This window comes from Cariama cristata, unplaced genomic scaffold (assembly GCF_000690535.1).
Source record: "Cariama cristata isolate BGI_N322 unplaced genomic scaffold, ASM69053v1 scaffold16883, whole genome shotgun sequence".
Taxonomy (NCBI): domain Eukaryota; kingdom Metazoa; phylum Chordata; class Aves; order Cariamiformes; family Cariamidae; genus Cariama; species Cariama cristata.
Window position 1 is genome coordinate 5,743 of NW_009607949.1, and position 20,157 is coordinate 25,899.

At 38.2% G+C, this 20,157-nt stretch overlaps 1 protein-coding gene across 1 annotated transcript; it reads right to left on the reverse strand.

The window, feature by feature from the left end:
- Positions 1–3,713: 3,713 nt before the first annotated feature.
- Positions 3,714–18,802, reverse strand: CRLF2 (cytokine receptor-like factor 2). Its single transcript, XM_009696954.1, has 8 exons — positions 18,727–18,802; positions 11,753–11,864; positions 11,064–11,236; positions 9,313–9,452; positions 8,415–8,577; positions 6,290–6,404; positions 5,174–5,258; positions 3,714–3,983 (listed from the first exon to the last, which is right to left on the reverse strand). Exons 1-8 carry the CDS (start codon positions 18,800–18,802, stop codon positions 3,714–3,716), a joined length of 1,134 nt encoding a protein of 377 aa, XP_009695256.1.
- Between the last annotated feature and the right edge of the window lie 1,355 nt (positions 18,803–20,157).

Consider the following 20,157-nt stretch of genomic DNA (forward strand, 5'->3'; position numbering starts at 1 on the left):
TATAGCTAGCACATAAATTGCATGAGGAATAAATATACAGTCTGTTTGTTCTACTGTTGAGAAAATACAGTTCAATTAGATTGGACTACCATATGATACACAGTTTCTCCCTTTCTGTGGGATATAATTAGGAACAAGATGTAGCGTCTGAGGGACTCATGCCTTTGAAGAACATGACAACTTTTGAATAAATAGGAAGGAAGATGTGAAAGTTACCGTGTACCCTTCTTCTCACTGTGGGGAGTTGAACAGCCTTTTCCTGTCTGGAAGTTTAATTTGCTCATTTGTAGGTAGGTTTGCATGAATCACTGCAAGCCTGCTCTGAGAGATGGGCTACACAGCTTTGTGAACATCTGTGAAATGGAAAAGGTGAAGAGGAGAGGACAGGAGAGGACAGGACAGGAGAGGAGAGGACAGGACAGGACAAGACAGGACAAGACAGTGGACAGGAGAAAAAGTGATGACAAAATGATGGAAAGATGGGCGATTAGGGAAGCCTCACGTTACTCTCTTTCCAACTTGTCACTGTTTGTGACAGTGGTCGAGAGCAGCAAGCCAGCCTGCTGTTCTATCAGTAAACTATGTGGAGCAAAGCCTCTTGAATTTTGCTGCAAACCTGCCCAACACTCTCCTGTAAAATGAGCATTAGGCCAATAGGCAAAGATGGATAGGAAATCTTCATTTTTATAATGTAAAGAAAGTGCCTCTTATTTGAACAGCAAGGTAATACGCAGCATTTTGTCACCGTCTTAGAAGATTAAGAGTTTTGTTGGAGGAAGCAGTCCCTCCTGAATGGCTTGGGACTAAAATGATACCCATGCAAGTGTATAATCTGCATAAGCTGAAGGTATTATTTCAGTCAATACATCATAAAGGAGAAATCAATCCTGATATGAAATGGGGTGATTGATTATACAGTATAACTGAAAGGAACCTGTGTTCTCAAACTTACCTGGTTTGCTAATATTCCACTCTGAAGTGCTGGATCCATCCAAATCCTCTTAGATTGTATTTTCATAAAGACTTTTTGTTCCACCCTTCAGACACATATTATCTGCACCCAGCTTTTCATACTCTGTCTGATCTTCTCCTTGATCTTTCAATGAGCAGTGGTTCAGCCCGAAGCCACAGTGTGCCCAGGAGTGCTGGCTCCCAGCCCTTCATGCCAGGAGCTGGGGCAGGAGATGCCATGGACACCGGGTATTCTTCTGGGGAAGCATTGCCTGGTGTGGCCGAGGGCTACCAGGGTCTACGTCTCATCAGAGACAGGCTACAGCAGGTGCCAGGCGGGCAGAGCTCAGAGCTGTGCTTGGGTTTCACCAGCACCCCCAACACCCACAAGCAATGGGTGTTGCTAATCTGGTATGTCTCTTATTGGACTATGTCTGAGAGAAATTGTCTCCTTCATCACTCTGTAGACATTTTGTGAGATTTCCCCAGGAATGGAAGTTTTTTTGGGGAAAAAATGCTTTGTTTTGAATTTAATAATTCCCTATGTTTTATTTTCTTCATAAGGAGATGTTTTTAAAATACATATTTGAGATATGTGGGTGTTTTATTTGTTTTATTTCTAGTCTTTTATATACATTGTGGATATGGTTGTATACATACACAAAAAGAACCTTTATGTCTATAAAATATAATATAAGATATTATCATTTGCACCAAAAACTTAAATGATTATAAGATTTCAGTTCAGGAACACTGCTTAAACAGCACACTTCAACATGATTTTCTTCTTTTTTTTTTTCCCCACAGTAAAATTTAAGGAAAATACACTAAAATATTTTGAATTCAGACACAGAGTGGTTTAATTAAGGTATCTAGTTAGCTCTGTAGACAACCATATGTATGCGTGGTTCTAACATGAAGTAACTAAGCAGTACATTCTGAGATTTACTTCCCACTTTATTGTTTGAATCATTACTGGAACAGGGTCTTGTTTGTTGTAAATCACTGTAACTTCTTTGATTCTCGTGCAATAATGCCAATTTATATCAGATGAGAAGAGCTGAGCTGAGCTAGATTCTGCTCATCAAATTATATGCAGCTTGCATTAGTTTAAAATCCACTGAATTCTTACGGTGGTATTGAAACTTTGCATGGTTACCTTTATAAAAATTTTCCAGAAATACGGAGTGTGCAAAAGGCCCCCCAAAATTTACATACATCTGTTTTAGATAGGAAAAGGCAGAAATGTTTTCAGGATTATGGGAAATCCTTTGTTAGTATGTTAATCTTGTTAGTGAACAATCAAATCTGAGGTAATGTCAAGAAAAACTTGGGGAATGTGCCTGAACTATCCTTCCAGCTAAGTTTCCCAGTTATTGGCCAGAAAATTTCTGGATTTTTCCATGTGCAGCAAACTGGGACACCTAGAAACAGATTTTGAGACCTAATGATTCATATTACTGTTTACTATTCCCAAAGAGACCCGGAGTTGAATATTTTTAAGCACTGAATTAAAAACAATTTACTAATCACTGTGATTTTCTGATACGTGCAATTTCCAGGCTACACTATAAATTAGTCAATGAAAGTATGCAATTGTCAAAGTTTAGCCAACTGATAAAGTCATTTAATGACTGACTGATATCTAGGTAAATAATGGGACCTAATTCAACATATAATCACAGCATATCTACAATACCTTACCCATATCATAGGTGTTTTTAGCACTTAAACTTTTTTGCAAAATTTGCTTTCAAATAGCATATAACTGAAGTGATACAGGGAAACTTGGAATAGTCAAGATTTTTTTTTTTTTTTGAGGTCTAATTGCAAGGTATATTGCATTTTAAATTTAAATTTAAACATATTTTAAAAGCTAGTGTGTTTAGAAAAATTTAGAATATAGTTTGAGGATGAGAGGCTGGTATATGCAATATGAATAAGAAGTCCTAATTTGGGTCCATAGCTGTTGATCACACTAAAAACCAGTTTGAAATAAATGCAACTCAGTTAAATATAAAAATGAACCTCAGCTTTCTAGAAGTTACTTAGTTGTGCAAAGACCATAAGATACCAAGGACCCGACCTCAGAGGAGACTCACAAAGCCCCGCTCTTCTGAAGGAAGCTGCCTACACAGCACTATTTGCAGGATAAAATGTGACTCAGTACTGTACATCCTCATTCTTAGAGTGTTCTTAGACATGGGACTTCTTCTTTCTCTTTATAAAACCTCTGATGCGTGCCATGCAGCACAAAATTTCACAGTGGGAGAAGCAGCTTACAAAAGCAAGGGCTTTTAGTCTAAAGAGGGCTTGCAAAGTGGTGTCCTAGCCCTGTGAAAATGAGCAGTACATGGTCTGGTCTTTGTGAGACAAAGAGCATTAGCAGAAAAATCCTTCTTTTCTCTCTCCGTTTGGGAAGAATAACAGTGTAGTTTGCACTCCTTTACATATTCCATAAGCACAAGGACTGAGCCTTGCCTCTACAAATCTGTATTATGGAGGAGACCTTCTGCTCTCTCCTGTCCATAGCAGGAAAATGGGACTCAGTTTAGTCTTAGAGATAAGCGACAATTAGAATAACAAATCCTAACTCTGAGCCTGCCCAAGTAACCACAAATGCTGGGAAAGTATAAATCTGAAACCAGATAACACAGATTAGTGTCTTTCTTGATATAAATCTCCTCGTGACAACCTTTTCTCCCCTAAACTCATCAGGATCTTTTATGTAATTTCTTAACACCTTCTGCTTTATGCAGGTTTTATAACATGACATACATGTCATCATTCATTAAAATCTGGAAACCAGCAAAGGAAGCTATAGTGTTGGATGTTGGCATCAGGCGGGCAATCTGAGCTGCTTTGGGGTCGTTATTTTCAGCTGCTCCTGAAAAAGTGAAGATTTTTTCCTGAGGCCCCTGTTTGTCACTGTTCTCATCTTCTTGCTGGCTTTGAGCCTCAATGATGCACTCTGGCTCTTCATATTCTAGCTTGGTTTGCACCACTGCATGATCAGTTTCGTCTATCCATTCCTAGGAAAATGAAAATGTTGATGTTGGCAGGGACTAAGACATCAATCAAAAGAAACCTGGCTCTACAGACACTGATTTTCCTTTAGTAATGGCATCTTTCCAGGGTAAGCCACAATGGAGAAGATGAAAAGGAAGCAATATAGACAAGCAGGACATAAGATAGCAGGACGGAAGAAAGGCAGAATGGCAGGAAAGCAGACAGGATTCCACAAATGCATACAAACTCCCACTTATTATTGACAAAACATTAAATACATCTTCATATTTAATCAGAGCCTTTAGAAAACCTTGAATGTGTAAAATACCTGGTGTTCCTTCTTTGATAGACTCATGCATTTTTTGACCCAAGCCCTGAATTAATCTAAATTAAAACTGAGTTTACATGGAGATTTAGGTAACAGTAGTTCTGTAATAAAGCTTCAGTATTAATTTGCATTTATATCTTTCTTCTTCAGTTTCAGTTTCAAGCTATCTTATACATAGAAAGTTTTCATTTTGTCATTGAAACATTATTACTGCTCTTTGATATTGTCATTGGGTTTGAAAATGTAAATATTTGACCTGTCTCCACTCAGAGGCAACTTAGTCATAATTAAGAGAAAGACAGCCCAATTAGTACAGAAAAATACATTTCATATGTTATGTCATGAACTCAAGAAGCAGTAAGAAAGCAAAAGCGAAAACTGGTTTATTCATTTGACAGCCGTTTTGTGTCTAAAGGGTTAGCAACCATAAGAGAGGATGCTTCCTACTGCGACCGATGCCTCCAAAGGCATGAGTGCCATCACTGCCTCGGCACTAAGTCGCACAGCAATTCGCAAACATTAGGGGCATGATCAGGTTGAAGTTAGCTCCCTGAGCTGCCGTATGCAGGAATGGATGCAAACACTACAATGGCATCTCACTGGATATCATGCCTCTGGACACCTTTAAGTTCTTCTCCAGTAATTTCTCTGTCTCTTTCTATAACAAGGGTCTTTTCACAGTGCCAAAGCAGCACTGCACTGGTTGTATGAGCTCTGGTATTTGCTCTGTGGATCCTCCTGGGGATGCTGTATGAGGGGAAGGGCTTTTCTCTTGGGTCAGAGAATCCTTGTGGTAATGTCTGTGCAGAGCAAATATCAGTAGCTACTTTCAAATTATTCTCAACACTGCAGAGTTTACAGCTTTGCTGGGAAGGCAACGTTTACCTGGAAGTTTCCATTATGATCATTGAAGAGATCAGTAAATATGTATTTTGGATCTGGTATAGCAGGCATGACAGACTTCTGAAGCCTGCAAAGAGGGCAAGAAAAATACAAATCAATGTTTTGTTATAGTGTAGCCGTTCATAGAGAAATCTACTTCAGCATAATTCTGTAGCCACAAATATATTTTACATGGCAGGACTCTATGCTTGATTTCTTTTAAATGTGTTCTAAAGTCAAAAAGTAGTTATAACAGTATGATAATGCCATCAGGCTAAGAGTAATTTTTCTGCTGGATTTTCAACCAACCCCATCCTAGGGAGATCTGGTCTCTATACAAACTTCCAACTAGTCAGCAAGTGCCGTTCTGCTCCCTGCGGTAGTCAGAGCTTTACATTCCCTGGTCACGTTTCCCTGGGCAGGGAAGATGGTGCAGCAACGAGCTGTATTGACTGACTCAGTGAACACAAATCTAAACTTGAAACATAGAAGTATAGGAGAAAAAAACTCAACTTGTGATCTAAAAAGGTTATCAGAGTCTCATATACTTTCAACCCTGAAAATACTGCATTTTTGCCTTTTTTTTTTTTTCCACCCAAAAAGCCAAAATTTGAGGCCTTTGCAGGTTTTGTTTGTTGTTTGTTGGTTTGGTTTTTGTTTTTTTTTTTTTAATTGTAGATTCTAAACATGAACAGAGTCATTCAACTGGAAATCCAAATATCAATATAGTCTTACTAAAGTTGAATGCATTCAAGCTTACTTCAGCCTACTGCAAACAGACATTGAGTCTGATGAAAATTGCACAGAAGAATGTAAGTTTGGAAGAATTAACCACATTAATTGGCTTCTCAGGATTTAACTAGATTTCTAAAAAAGAGAAGAAATTAAATGGAAGAGGCATAATTTTATGCTGAAACATTGTCTTTTAGTAGAATTTTTCTGGTTTTGAAAATTAAAGGTCTTGATGTTTGGAAGGCCAGGATGCATTATTCCTCAAACAGTAATTAAGCTACTGACTTCTATATCTTCATGATGACTTCATTTATCAGATAAGAATTTTGAGTGCTGAGACTTGATCCTGAATGATAGCTCTATAGTAACCAATAAAATTATATTTACCTCTGCCATTTACACAGAAGAATCAAGAGGATAAGCATCATTAGAAGTACTGCCAGCAAACAACTTAAAACAATTACTGTGTTTGACTGAGATTTTATATCATCGTCACATGAATCTAGGAATAATGACAAAAAAAGTGTGTGAAAAAATTATTTTTTACTTTAACAGTAAATATTCCTAATCACGATTGAACATTGACTTTTCTTAAAAAAAAACCAAAATAAAACAAACCAGAAGTTTTTAAGAAAAAATAAGACTCGTTCAGTTGTTCAATTGAAACTGAAAAGGAAAGTCATCCTTCCCCAAACCTTGCAACAAAAGAAAATTGTTCCTTTATTTATCTAATCGACCTGGTACAGGACAAAGGAGCGGGCTTACAAGGCAAAGAATAGAGGTGTTATGAATGGATTGAGTATTTCTTCTTATCTTCATCACATTACATAGACAGTGACACAACAACTTTGTGCTAAGGTCTGTATTACATACACCTACCTACAATCTCCAAAGCTACAAGCACGATTTCACATGTAGCCTAAATGTCTTATTTCCCAAGATAAAACATACAAACAACCAACATCTCCCCAACTCCCCCATCCCAGTAAACAAAAATCTGGTAAACTACAGGTACTGATACTGAGAAAGTAACTAGTGGCAGGATATCATCTCACACAGGTATATGTAACTAGTGCATTTGTGCACTTTTCAGAATTCTCAGTGTTTTTCCTGTAGCTTTTGTAATGTCACCTCAAATACTGACCTTCTGCTCTTCACATAAATACTATAAAAACTAAATGTTTATTCATACAGGAGCAACTGTCCAGCCTGTTCCACTTGCCTGCTTTGTTCAGCTTGCCAGAAAGGCACAAGTTGTGATCCCCAAGTATGGTATTCGGGGTCTACGAAATTTCTTGAGCACATCTTTGTTCATGGCTTCCTCTGGTGTTAGATTTGGAGTCAGTAATAATTTATAAAAGTCTTGAAGTGAAGTCCTTGCCCCAGTGAACGGGCTGTGCCGATGTCACTTCTGATCCAGAGGCATCCAGAACCATTAGTCCGTCTCCTCTGTGCATTCCTTTCTTGCAGTTGCCTCTGGTCAATGGTCCAGGTAGGGCAATTGTGTGCTCACCTCTCAGAGGTGCAAAGGGTGACATTGTATGGAGTTTTCTTAAGGTCATTTGCCAGCAACACCTGAGGACATGCTTGCAGGCTCACAATTTGCATGGTGGACGAGGCTTCTCTGGAGGTCAGCACTGTGACTACTACTAGTCCACAGGCTACACATACCTATGCTCCAGGATTTCATCCTAGCTTTGTGTATACAGATTTTCTTCAGGTGAGCTAGTAGTCCATTGCATTTTAGAGAACTCAGATCCGGGTACACTGGACATCTAGGTGTCTCATAGTTCTGATAAAGCCTAGTGGGTGGCATTTTGTGATTAGCTGATGTGATACAAATGTATTGGGATGGTGTACAGTCTTTTCTTTACTGTAGCCAATCTGGTTTTGGTTTTGATAATCAGTAGAAATACTGTTTCCATCAAAGATCTAATCAAAGTCAATCACACTCAGTTACATATGTCTGTCTGGTGGGAAAGCAGTGCTGATACTGGCTTTGCTTCCATTTCATCTCTTTTCCCCCATACTCCCTGTTTTGATAAATCCAGCACATATGAGCATCAGACTGCAATGACCTCTGGCCTGTAGTTCAATTGGATGTACTTTCAGAACAAACTACATTCAAAAATGGAGCATCAAGGATTTTCTTAGGATTCAGGTTTGATGTCCACATTTCATGTGTGGACACCCCATCCCCCCATCCCGCCCACACAAAGCCCTTGCATCACATCATTGACATTGGTGAACCCTAGACGCTATTGTAACACAAATAATAAGGACACTCTTAACTTTGCTGGTTAGGGCACAAATTGATAGTGTTATGGGCCATCAGGAACAAAGTGGACAGGAGCTAAACATGGGCAATTAGACATCCGCATGAACTTTCTTTGATAAAAGAAGATGGAGCACAACAGTGTAACATTCATTTGCTGCATGTTCCCAGTCTCTTTTGCAGTCACCCTTTCCCCGTTTGTACTTAGATAATATAAGAACATAGCACAGCTGTTACCTAATAATGTGCCATTCATCCAAAATGTTTCTGCTTCCCAGTCACTGCTGTAATTAACTACGTTGCAGTAGGGTACTAGCCTCTTCAGTCTGACCCGGAAAGAATAGCATTTCCTTGGATCAAAGCCTTGCTCTCCAACACTGCAACACTTAGAAGTTCTGGACTAAGAAGGAAGGCGTATCATCGTTAATTCTGTTTTTCAAGACAGTGCTTCAGAATGCTACATTCAGTCATGGTCACAACTAACACAAGGTACAGGCCAACCCAAAACCTCAAAACTGAATTTTAACTTCTCTACGTTTCGAGGAATTCTGTTTCTTGACTGACTTTTCACTATTCGTATCCATTCTTCATTGTCTGGTACTGAGTTAAAGGTCATAACAATCATTACATAATGCACAATGTTACAGTTGCATATTTACAATATGCAAAGACACTTCAATTCAAGAAATATTTACAAGTTATATTTGTGTCTGGAGAGGTTTAAGTCAATGAAATAATATTTAGAAATATTTAATAGCTAATTTTAAAATAAATAAAAATCCTATGTCATCTCTTTTCTTTCATCTTATTTCTTTTTTTTTTTTCTCCCTTTTTCTCTCCTTTTCTCTACTCTGCTTTCTGCTTGTATTTTCTAAAACTCCTCTATTCTGAATGTATAACCTTTCCCTTAGATCAGCCTAAGGTCTTTGGGTGGCAACTAGATATAACTCAAAAAGTAAATGATTTCTGGCATGGAAGGGATCCAGGATCCTAAAAACCTAACTGATTTCTGCTACCAACTGTATTTGAAAATATAAGGGGGGAGAATCATTTGAAAACAATCCTATTTACATTCTGTGGAGATGCTACTTCCAGCTCCTTCCAACATTGATTAAAAATGTCATGTTCAACTCACTTGCCACTCTTTGTCAAACTTGCTTTTGTATTGAAGCTCGAGTCTCAAGCATCTCGCAACTCTCTGTGGTTTATTACAGCTTACAGTAACAGTGTCCTCTTTCCAGAAGAAGGTCACATTTTCTGGTCGATTGGGCTTTACTAAGAAGAAGAGAAACAAATTATGCTATAGCCTCTTAAAAAGAAATAGTTTGCAGTTAAATTATTGTTATTCCTTCCTTGTCTCAATGTTTTTCTGAGTAGTAAGTGAAGAAGGTGGACTTTCTTCTTGGAGGATGCACTTTGGTAGCTGACCTCCCTATTAAACATCAAAATGAAGCTCGACACCATGACAATGCTCATTGTTTGAGGTGCCACATTCAAAGGTAGATACTATCTCATGCCAGGAACATATTGCAAGTACTTAAGGAAGGACTGTAGTCTCCTCATACTCCCCGCAATCAAGAGAAAGAAAGAGGCTTCTTCATTGGAAAAGGACAATACCATAAAATGTACAAGACACACTTGTGGAGTTACTGAAGGCTATGTGGGGTATGGTGGGGCATCTGCAAGAAGCACTGAGTGCCTACCTGTGCACCACAGAATCTGCTCCTCACTGTTGTCATGTGGTCTGAAGAGCATGAAATGGTTTGATCTATGTAGGTGGTTAATCTTCAGTAGTGGGAAATAAAGGGGTGAGAAGAGTCACCTGCTTTCTCAACCCTTCTAGTTGCATTTTATATTATGAAAATTCTGCCTTCCGAATTTAAAGACTTAAGTCTGATCTTTCATATTTGTGCTTTGTTACATAACCCTTTTGAAATTCTTTTTACTATGAGTGGGTGTTTAATAACAAAAATTTAAGGATCAGGCAGCAACTTCTCATACTTTACCAGATATTGGTAAAATTATGAGATATAGAAGTACACTCAAAGTTAGATAGAAAAGTATTCTCAAAGTTAGATGCCTTGACAGGTTTTTGTTTAACCCCTTTTGCTAAAACATTATTAATAAATGCTAATAATTTATTTGGAATATATGTATTTTTTTCAGATAATTCAGTGTTGTATATTTTCTGCATGATTTTTATGAAAAAAAAATCCCTCCACTTTAAATGGTGCAAATATGTGAAATTTCAGAAGATTTTGATGAACTGATCTCACACTAGATGTGAAATATGTATTTGAGAGCAGGAAGAATTTAATAAAAACACAATCATTTTCTCTCTACTAGTAGGAGGATGTCTATTTTACTCTGTCAGATCGTACCAGAGCCACTCAACTAATTTCTATTGACATCTGGTGATGGTTTTATGACAGCCTCTTTGATAAGAAGTAGTTTGCTGCCTCAAATCCACTGGAAGATGGCAAAAGAATGGAAGGTTGAAAATACGAGAAAGATCACAGAGCCAGCGCTAAGACAAGAAACAATCAACTTTTATTCATTTTCCTGATATGAATACTGAGCAGGCCTGTACTAGACTAAGCATACCCATATATTTTAGTGTTTTCATTCTGATTTTGAAACTGTGGTTTGGGACAAATCTGACTGTCCCATGTAATCTCACTTAGCTGTAGCTGCACGCAGGCCTGTGTAACTACTGATGACGGCAAGGGATGAAAATCAACATGAAATAATTACAGTTTGGTTTTGGCACACACAGTAATAACATTTTGTACACCAATATAACTGATTTCTTCTCAAACTAAGGACAGCTAGACAATCAGTGAAGACATTAGGACTACCAAAGTAGTTGTGATTTTACATACTTACTATAAAAATCAGATTTTAGTCTTTTAGAAAAAAGCTCTTCACTTCCGTTGCTGTTCCTGATAGAGAAGGCAAGGGTGGGTCCTTCTGTCTTAAAAAGACAGCCAGAATTATAATCGTGATCTAATAAATAGGTGGGACATGTCTTCCAAACTTTGTGCTTGCCTTCATCAAATCTATAAATGAAATAATATTGGTGAACAGAACATTTTTACCAGTTAACACAAGTTAATTCCTTTTTATTACTGTTCGTTCCTTTTTTATTTTTTTCCTTTTTCTTTTGATTTTTTCAAATGCTCCTACCAAGGGAAGTCTATGTACAAAATTTCTTGAAGTGGCAAATTTCATAGTGAGGGAATTCATTACCCAAACCTCACTGACTTTCCAGCCCTGGGTTTTGATGCGGTCTGAAATTATCAAGTTTCCTTCAGGTTGTTGTTGCTGCTATTTTCTAATAAGAGAATGACTTACTCAAACAGATGTTTTCACGAACCTGTTTCCAAGATTGTACTGCTAAAAGTTCTTTCACATATACCACCCAGAAAGAAAAGGGAAGATTGAACACTATGACTGTCTTTAACCAAAACATCAGATTTCTGTTAGTCATTAATGATATCAGTTAATAAGGAAAATACAGACACATATGTGGAAAAAACACTAAGAAGAGAAGAATAGGCATTGTCAACACTCACGTATAAGAAAAAGACACATTCTCGCCAGGAAATAGTTCTCTTGCTGCCCATGTGATCTGCATCTTCTCATTATTGAAATTGATTATTGTGGTGCTGATGGCATCTTTCCAACCTGCCCAGGACATTGACAGAAAATATGACTTCATCAGTGAGTATGAAAAACATCCCTTGGTATTGGTAGGTTATCAGTATTTCAAAGATATACATGTCCAAAGATATGTATGCAATAGACTTAGGTTGTCATAAAATAAGAAGACGTAAGAATACCTAAAATGCAAGTAAACAAAGTAAAATAACCTAGAGAGGTTGAAATTAGAATTTCAAAATAGCAAAATGAAAGCATTCATAGCAATACCAGAGAGAACCCCATGGTCCCTGGGCCAAAAGGTATAGACTGATTCATGCGTATGCAATGCATAGGGCCTATACCTTGAGGTCAACTTTCCCCCGTAATATCTGCTAAGGTTTTCCTGCTAAGGGAAATTATTTGGGAACTAATGCTGCATGGAACCTATGTGTAAATTGCCAAAAGTTTACTGTAAGAAACAAGGGACTAACACCACAGGTCAAGACCAGGTCAAGACCCATAGGAACCCAGAGCTGATCAGCACGAGTAGGTGTACTGCATATTTGATCTCTGTGTTTGTGGCTAATTCCACCTTACAGACAAGCAAGATCATTTAATGTCCTCTGACTGCACACAGATATTATTTCTTCTCCCAACCTTCTCATTGTTATACCTCTTGCTGGGGACACAGGAATGTTAATTCTGTGTCCATCAGGATTTCACAATTGGACACTGAAGATAAATCTGAGGTTGAAAAATGAAGAAATTAAGATGGCAGAAGGATTAGAAATCATTTTTGTATCAAGGAGAATGATGATTACTTATTTTTCATTCTGTAAGATGTGGAATTATATCTACTTGAATGAACAAAGAGGAAGAAAATGTATCTTGCATATCAGCAAGAAACCACTTGAGGGTAAAATTTGCAGACTGCTGTCTCCAGACATGAAGTGTCCATCACTAAGGACTTTTGCTGGAATATTCCTGTCTAGCAGGAGGACAGAGGATTTTAACTTCAGTTGCTGTGTACATTTTATGCCAGTCTGGACTTTTGAAGAGGTTTAAAGTGGAAAAATTTTACAACATTTTTAATAAGCTTTTTATCACTCACAGTGATCCTGAATGTTCATGAGAATCAGGCCTAACTATCTTCATGGTTGCTATCTTTTGCTCCATAATCAACACCAATAATGTGAGAAAGACGTGTGAGTTCAAGCAACCATTTTGCCTATTTTTATGTCTATATCTCTATGTCTAGGCATTTCATAACTTCTGCAATTAGAGTTAGTCACAGCATTTTTGTATAGGTGTAATTGAGTTGTAACATGTTTTGTCAAAATCATTCAAGAGACAGTTACGACAGAAATCCAGGGACATTGAGTAGATGTAGCTGTAGGTCCCTGCTACGTGATTCATGGAGCTCTGGTAAGAAGATTCTGCTCTTATTCAAGAGAAGGACTTGAAACTAACTCCTTCATCTCCTAGCTAATGCTTGTAGGCTTGTTCTGTATTGTTTTCTCAAACTGAAAATCTCATGTGTTTTTCTTAAGAATACAGACCTCAATACTGTTACACACTGAAGTAAAAACAGAACTTCAAAACCTCAAAAGCTACCATAAAATGGAATTCATCCAGCCAGTTCTACCTCTGTTACAAAAGACTACCCAACCCTTGTTTCCTAACTCCTCAAACCTTTTATAAGACCCCCCAGCAGGTCTGAAAGATGATCTTGTCTTTAACTAAAGCCACTAAGAAGTATGATGGCAAAGTGCCTAACAGTGGATTTGTCTGCAATTACACTAACAACACATTTTAATTTTTATGGACTAAATTCTAGCATGGTTGTGCTGTGCAGTACGTAGTGTTATGCTTAGTGTAACTGAAATCTATGACTACTTGGACTTAGATTTTCTATAAAGACAGTTAAAGGTATATTTAATGCATATTTGAGTATATAATTACATGTTCTTCATCTGTAAACAAAATTAACATTATGAAAAACAATATGAATGTTAGTGAATGGACAATACTGTACTATCCTGAAGTCATTTTTATGAATATAGAACGAATTCTTTCTGTTCCCTGTAGAAGTAACAAAGTATGTACTTTCCACTTCTTGATAAGTTAGTCTGATTGCAGATATTTTCATTTTGAGAAAGAACAGCTAATGTCCTTGCTTCGATTATGAAAATAAAACCAGGAAGGGTACTTGCTTTCTTAATCACATATTTCCAAGGAAAATTAATTTCAAAATTATTTTAGGATGTTGTTTCTATGCGCACAGTAGTTTGGCACAATGACAGATGGCAAAATGCTGTTTGTGGGGCATGTTTTCGAGTCAAATTTTAAGTCAAACATGAATAAAATTCTTCAGTTTAATCTCAGAAGGTTGCTTAACAGCTCTGAGGAGACCTATTCACACATGTCTTCCTACGCTTGACAAAAAGATTTCAAATAGGCTATGTGCTAAGCAGAGAGGCATGCAGACTTGCCAGTAGGATGTAACAAGGAGTGGGTATCTGAGAGTCCTATCTTGGGCATAGCCAAATAATCCAGCCTGTGACAGGACCCTTGCCAGACAAAGGGTGCCAGCTCAAAGCCCTTGGACTTGGGCACCTGGACAGTTCCACTGAAAACCACAGCAGTGATTTTTCCATTATTTGGAAGGTGGGCTCAATACCCAGCGTTTATCCCATTGCTTTCCCACTGTGAGGTTGCAGCAGTTGGCCCGGGATATGAAAGGTCTGTTGGCATTGATTTCTAGTGTTGAGCAAATGGTGCGGGTTGGGTTTATACACGAGACTGGTCTCAGATTACCCACTGCTGTAGAGCTGCTAGTATCTGAAGACTGAAGGGAACTGTAAAGCGAAGAGGTAACTTTACTGGTAAAAAGTAGGTGCTTGCAGATGTCAAATGATTGGCAAAGGTTTTGGGGGATCTTGTAGAATTTGCTATGAAAAATGGCTTTGATTGCTCTGAGGTGTCCAGTTAATTTGGTCGCAAGGGATGTACATGTACAGAGAAAAGGGAGGAAGAGGAAAAAGGGACTTTATAACCTAAATAAGCAACACTATTAAAAGAAGAGAAGAAAGAAATGGAAAACTTGTTTTAAATATCTCCAAGAGGAAAATACTGTACTGCTATCAGTTTTATCCCTCCAAGTTCAGAGTAATAAAATAATATTGTACCACTTAGCCTTTCTGAATGAATTTTCTCTTACTGGGCAGTATAAATAACTTTTTTTTTAAACTATGTTTATAATGAAATTGGTAGGATTAACACAGATAGCACTGATTCATTAATTGTGAGAGAAAGCATACAGAATTTGCTCGTGCAAATTTTTTGTATACACCTGAGAAAAACTATAGTGCCAATATTTAGATTGAATTTGCTTCTCAAATAGGTGGTGTGTGTCTGGGAAACTCCGTGAACCTGTGACTGCGTATTCTACAACTCTGACACTGCGAGCAGAAAAATAAAAGTAAGGATTTTAGTACACTGATAATCCACCCTTCCCTCTTCATACAGGCCAACTCTTGAAATCCTTTTTCAAGGTGCCACATTTTCCCTTGATTCCAAAGTAAAAAGGACACCAGCACCAAACCCCTGAATCCAACAAGGTTCCTTTAATGGGGTGTTCGATCTCTTCATACTCGCAGTGGATTAGTCAAGGTGTGGTTGGCTCTAGAGATAGGTAATAAGGAAACCAGAGGGACCACATGGGATTTCCACACACTAAGGAGTGGACACTAAGTAAAACCTGAGGATCTGATCTGACTGGCCTGTTGGAAGGCAACAAAAGTCACCAATTCATTCTGAACCTTGAACAACACTCATCATTCTCTATTTTTCAGTCGTATTATGATAGATCTATACTACTTATTAGAGGCTGCAATTCAGAGATGCACACCACATCTTGGTTTAGCAATGCAGATTTTTTTGGCTGACAGAGAATAATATCAGTTTGGCTCCAGTCCTGCAATGATTTATTGATGGGTTTAACTGCACACTCTCAGTAATCTACCTGACTTCAGCAGGATTACTGAGAGCGCATCAACTCCACAATTCATATAAATCTTTCTAGGACTGGAATCTTCTTCTGCAAAAAACCTACATATTATGAATTGAAACTCTGGGATTTTAACGTTCAAATGTAAACTCCAGCAACTGCAGTTATTTATGTACTAAAATGGAAGATAATACTTCAACAATAAGTAGAATCATTTAATAGAAATGGAACAGAAATTATAATAAACTATCTGGTGATAAATACATATTCTTTCTTCTGCTCTGTTTTTTTCAGAATTTCATAAAAAATCAGTCTTAACGTAATTAACTAACTATGTAGGACAGAAATTTTGTTATTAAAGACTGTGTTTCTAGAGCTCCAGTCAGGGCAATTTTTTACCATGCTTTCTAATTTCATGAGTTTTGTAGCCTTTTTGAATGTAGTATGAGTTGTATTTTGTGTAAATGTTCAGTAAATATTTGTGTGCGTCTTTTCAAATTATAGCATGCATACGTTGCATAATTCACATTTCAACATGAAAAGATGCATAGCCTAAGTGAGGGTTTTAAACTTTGTATTAAATTGACCTCAAATCCTCTGAGGCTATGAACAGTTTATCTGAAATATGGTATTTCATATTTCCTTCTGATGACCTTTCCTCTGCCTTTAACTGAAAAGGTTTTGAGGTTTTGGGGTTTTTTTGGAAGCATCTATACACTTCTACTTCTGCAGGCAGAATCGTTCATATCATTTGTTAATGGAAAGAGATAAAGAGAATAGAGGGGACCATTTTTCTCCTTTTCTTTATGATGGAATTTTTACAAATCCACCTGTAACACCATGGATCGTTCTCAGCTATTTTTCCAGCTCTTCCACAGTAATGGTAATTATTTAAAGTACTCTCCTATTCATGATCCTAGAGACACACAATAAACCAAAATAACACATTTATCATTATTCTTTGTATTATGACAATGGGTAGATGGAAAGGCCAAAAATATTATGAATAGGCAGTCCCTGGGCTAAAGAGAGGTGGCAACAACTTTCTGTCTGAGGATGGCCTGCTGGTCTATCTAGGTATGCAGTGTGCTGCAGTGCACATAGCAGTGCACTGGAGGATGAGCTTCGGAGAGAATTATCCAAGTCTACACCAGATGGGGACTGGTGGGACTCCAGACAAGACTTTAACCTCACAGTCGCTGCTGGGCACCTAGCTCTTCTCAGGACAGAGAAGCATGGAAAATACCACTACGGTGTGTGGAGAATGTACTTTTACAGGGGGAAAAAAAGAAATTTCCTTGAGCAATAAATTATGCAGACACAACCATGAGCAAGAATATGAGCAAGTACATTCCACCTCCAAGCCAATTTTCAAAGTTTATTACTGAGAAAAAATACTGTCGAAGGGGAACATTGTGAAAAAGCTGAATGTCATGGAACAGATGAAAAAAGAGAAAAAGGAGAGGCAGAATGTCAATCTGCAAAGATAACAGAATGGAACATGCATGTACTGGAACAGCTGCAACCTCATTGAAGCATAACAAAGAAGAAAAACCACTTTTGATTTCCTTACACCGATGAAAGCTGATAACGTAACCACATGTTGAACTTCCACATATTGCAGCACACTGTACAGAAACTACTGGAGAGCAAGACCCAGATCTGAGCCTACAGTCTTCAGTTACCCTTAATACTACTGATCTATGAGAACAGTTTCATTTCATTAATAGGAACACATGTAGGCGAAAGTGCAACTCCTTGCACACAAGACTGCTGAATTGAATGCACAGGACAGAGACTGAATATAAAGCCTCTTCTCAAGAAGAAGTACAAGACAGCGAGAGAGTTTTTTGTAGACGTTTTTAGGCAAGGTATAATCCTGATAACATAATTCTTATAACCCTTTAAAATGAGTGTTTATTTTCAGAAGGTTGCCAACCACTGCTAAGCATCATGACACTTTGCATGAAATAAGTACCACAACTGTAATTTTAAACTTTTGTTCCACAAAGGCATTCCGTCAGTACAGCATGGCTATAGGTGGTTGCCATCTCAGGACAGGGAATAGTCAGGTCCCCTCACTGAAGAGCCAGGAGCAATTAACACTGGAGAAGCAGGTCGTGCTGCATTGCCGAAAATGGCACCTACCGTACATACAGCAGAACGGAGAGTTGATGTATAGGCTGATAAGACAAGAGCATAACTTTAAAGTATTTCTTTCTCCTTGTAAAATGAATGACAGAGAACTTGTGATAAATTAACAAGAGTGAAGATGAGATTATCGGTCTATGTGTTGGGCTTTATGCTTGATTTCTGTAATAATCTATTTATCTGGCAAGCTGTAAGTAATGGCATTACAGACAAACACATGAAATAGAGATGTTCTTATATATAAGTAGCCATATAACCAGCCTTTAATGTCTTTATTAATTTTGCTGTTTAATAGTATTTTTACCTTGATGCTTTCTCAGGCACAAGATATTGCTGGATATTTTCCCATCGTGTTCATTCTTCCAGAATACTAAGTGCTGAAGTCTTACCTGGAATCTGTTTTATCCATCTTTGTTCAATGTGAAGGCTAATCTTTTTTGGATGCAGTCTACTCTGTTATAACCTATGCCTTAGACAGTAAGTAGTCCTGCTTAAAGAACAGACACCAGCTTAGCGAGTTCTGCCTTAATTTTTAATTAGAAAACTTTCATAAAAATCTGTTATTGTCATCATCATTATTCACTTTTTTTAAGAATCCGCTTTGATCTCTGCTGGGTATCAATTTCTGTTTGGTTGATTCACCAGAAAAAGTACAGAGTATTGTAACACATGAGGTAAAGTACGCACAGAAATATTACTAACTAACATATCAATTTCTTAAATAAATATCTAGGGATTTGAACTTACCAGGAGATTGTGACTGAGAAGCTAGCAGGTTGCCCAGTGTGAAGATCACTGAACATGCTTGAAAGATGAGTCTCATGGTTGGAATGACACAACAGACTGTGAAGAGATGAGTAATCGTAATCTCTGGACTTTACTATTTGATTACTTTATACCAGAGGCTGGAGGGAACTGGAGGAAATGACTACAGGAAATAAAAAATAGACATATCTCTAGCTATAAACAAATCAGAAGTGCAGGACTTGGGAACGCACACCTTCTTCATACTGTGTTAAAAAAAGTAAAATTAATTTCTCAGAATATGAATATCTCTCTTGACAGCACTTTGCTTTCCCTTTTCACAGATGTATCAGTCAGAGTTGACCATAGCCCTAATCCAAACGAGGACCAGGTAGCTGTGCATAGCTGTGACCACATCATACCGTGGAGGAAGACACTGACCTCAAAGTGGCCAGTGATCTGAGAGTGGGAGTGGTACAAAGAGCCTGCCACCCCACTTACAAACCAGGAGATGTTCCTACCAGCAGATGTTTATCCTGCCGCTCCACATGCCTGGTGCACTTCAGCTGGCTTGAGACACTTCTGTCCCCAAATCAGAGGCAAAAGTTGTTGGCCTTTTTGTGACAGAGAGAGCTGAGCTGCTAGGGACAGGGAGGCTATTACAGAAGAGGTAGCACTAGTATGAATTTCCTCCTGTGTTACCTAACATTACATATATATATACACGATAGCTATACCTTATATATCCATATACCTCAAATTATACATAGAAAGTGAGAAATAGAACAGTGTTTTGCCTGAGATGAAACATATTTTAGAAACTGCAGAACTTAAATTCTTTTAATAATCACAATTATGATGTCTAAAGAGGCCTATTATCTGTAGGTCTGCAGTAAACTGGGCTTAGACTACTTCCACATAGTAGTGCAGCAAGTAGGATTGGTGAAGCAGGAGGGTGAAGTAGTTGGTGCTGAGGACTCAAGAGCCACACGGGGCATGGGGACAGCAGAGAAGTCTTCCCTAGGCTAGCACCAGTCCAGCTCCACGGGCTGAATGCCATTTAGCAGTCAGAGTCTGCTAGATGCCCTCCTGGAGCGTGTCTTCTGGGCTAGGCTCACCCAGGAGGAACCCAGTACCCCACTGTGGGAACAAAAGCATGAGGACGATTGGGAGATTCACTTGCATCAGAAAAAGTACAGGAACCTTCTTACGCAGAGGCATGCTTGGGCAGATGAATGACTCGGTCATGCTGCATGCAAAGTGGTTCGGGCACACACCCCACACTGCCTGGAGACCTCGTACCCTAGTCTACTTTTTGCCTCCAGTTTCTTGAGTAAGGAGAGTAGAAGTTTGTCTGCCACTCATGGTACCAGGTAGGGAGCTGGATCACGGCTGGGAATACACTCAGAAGTGCTGCCATGATTTCTGTTTAGG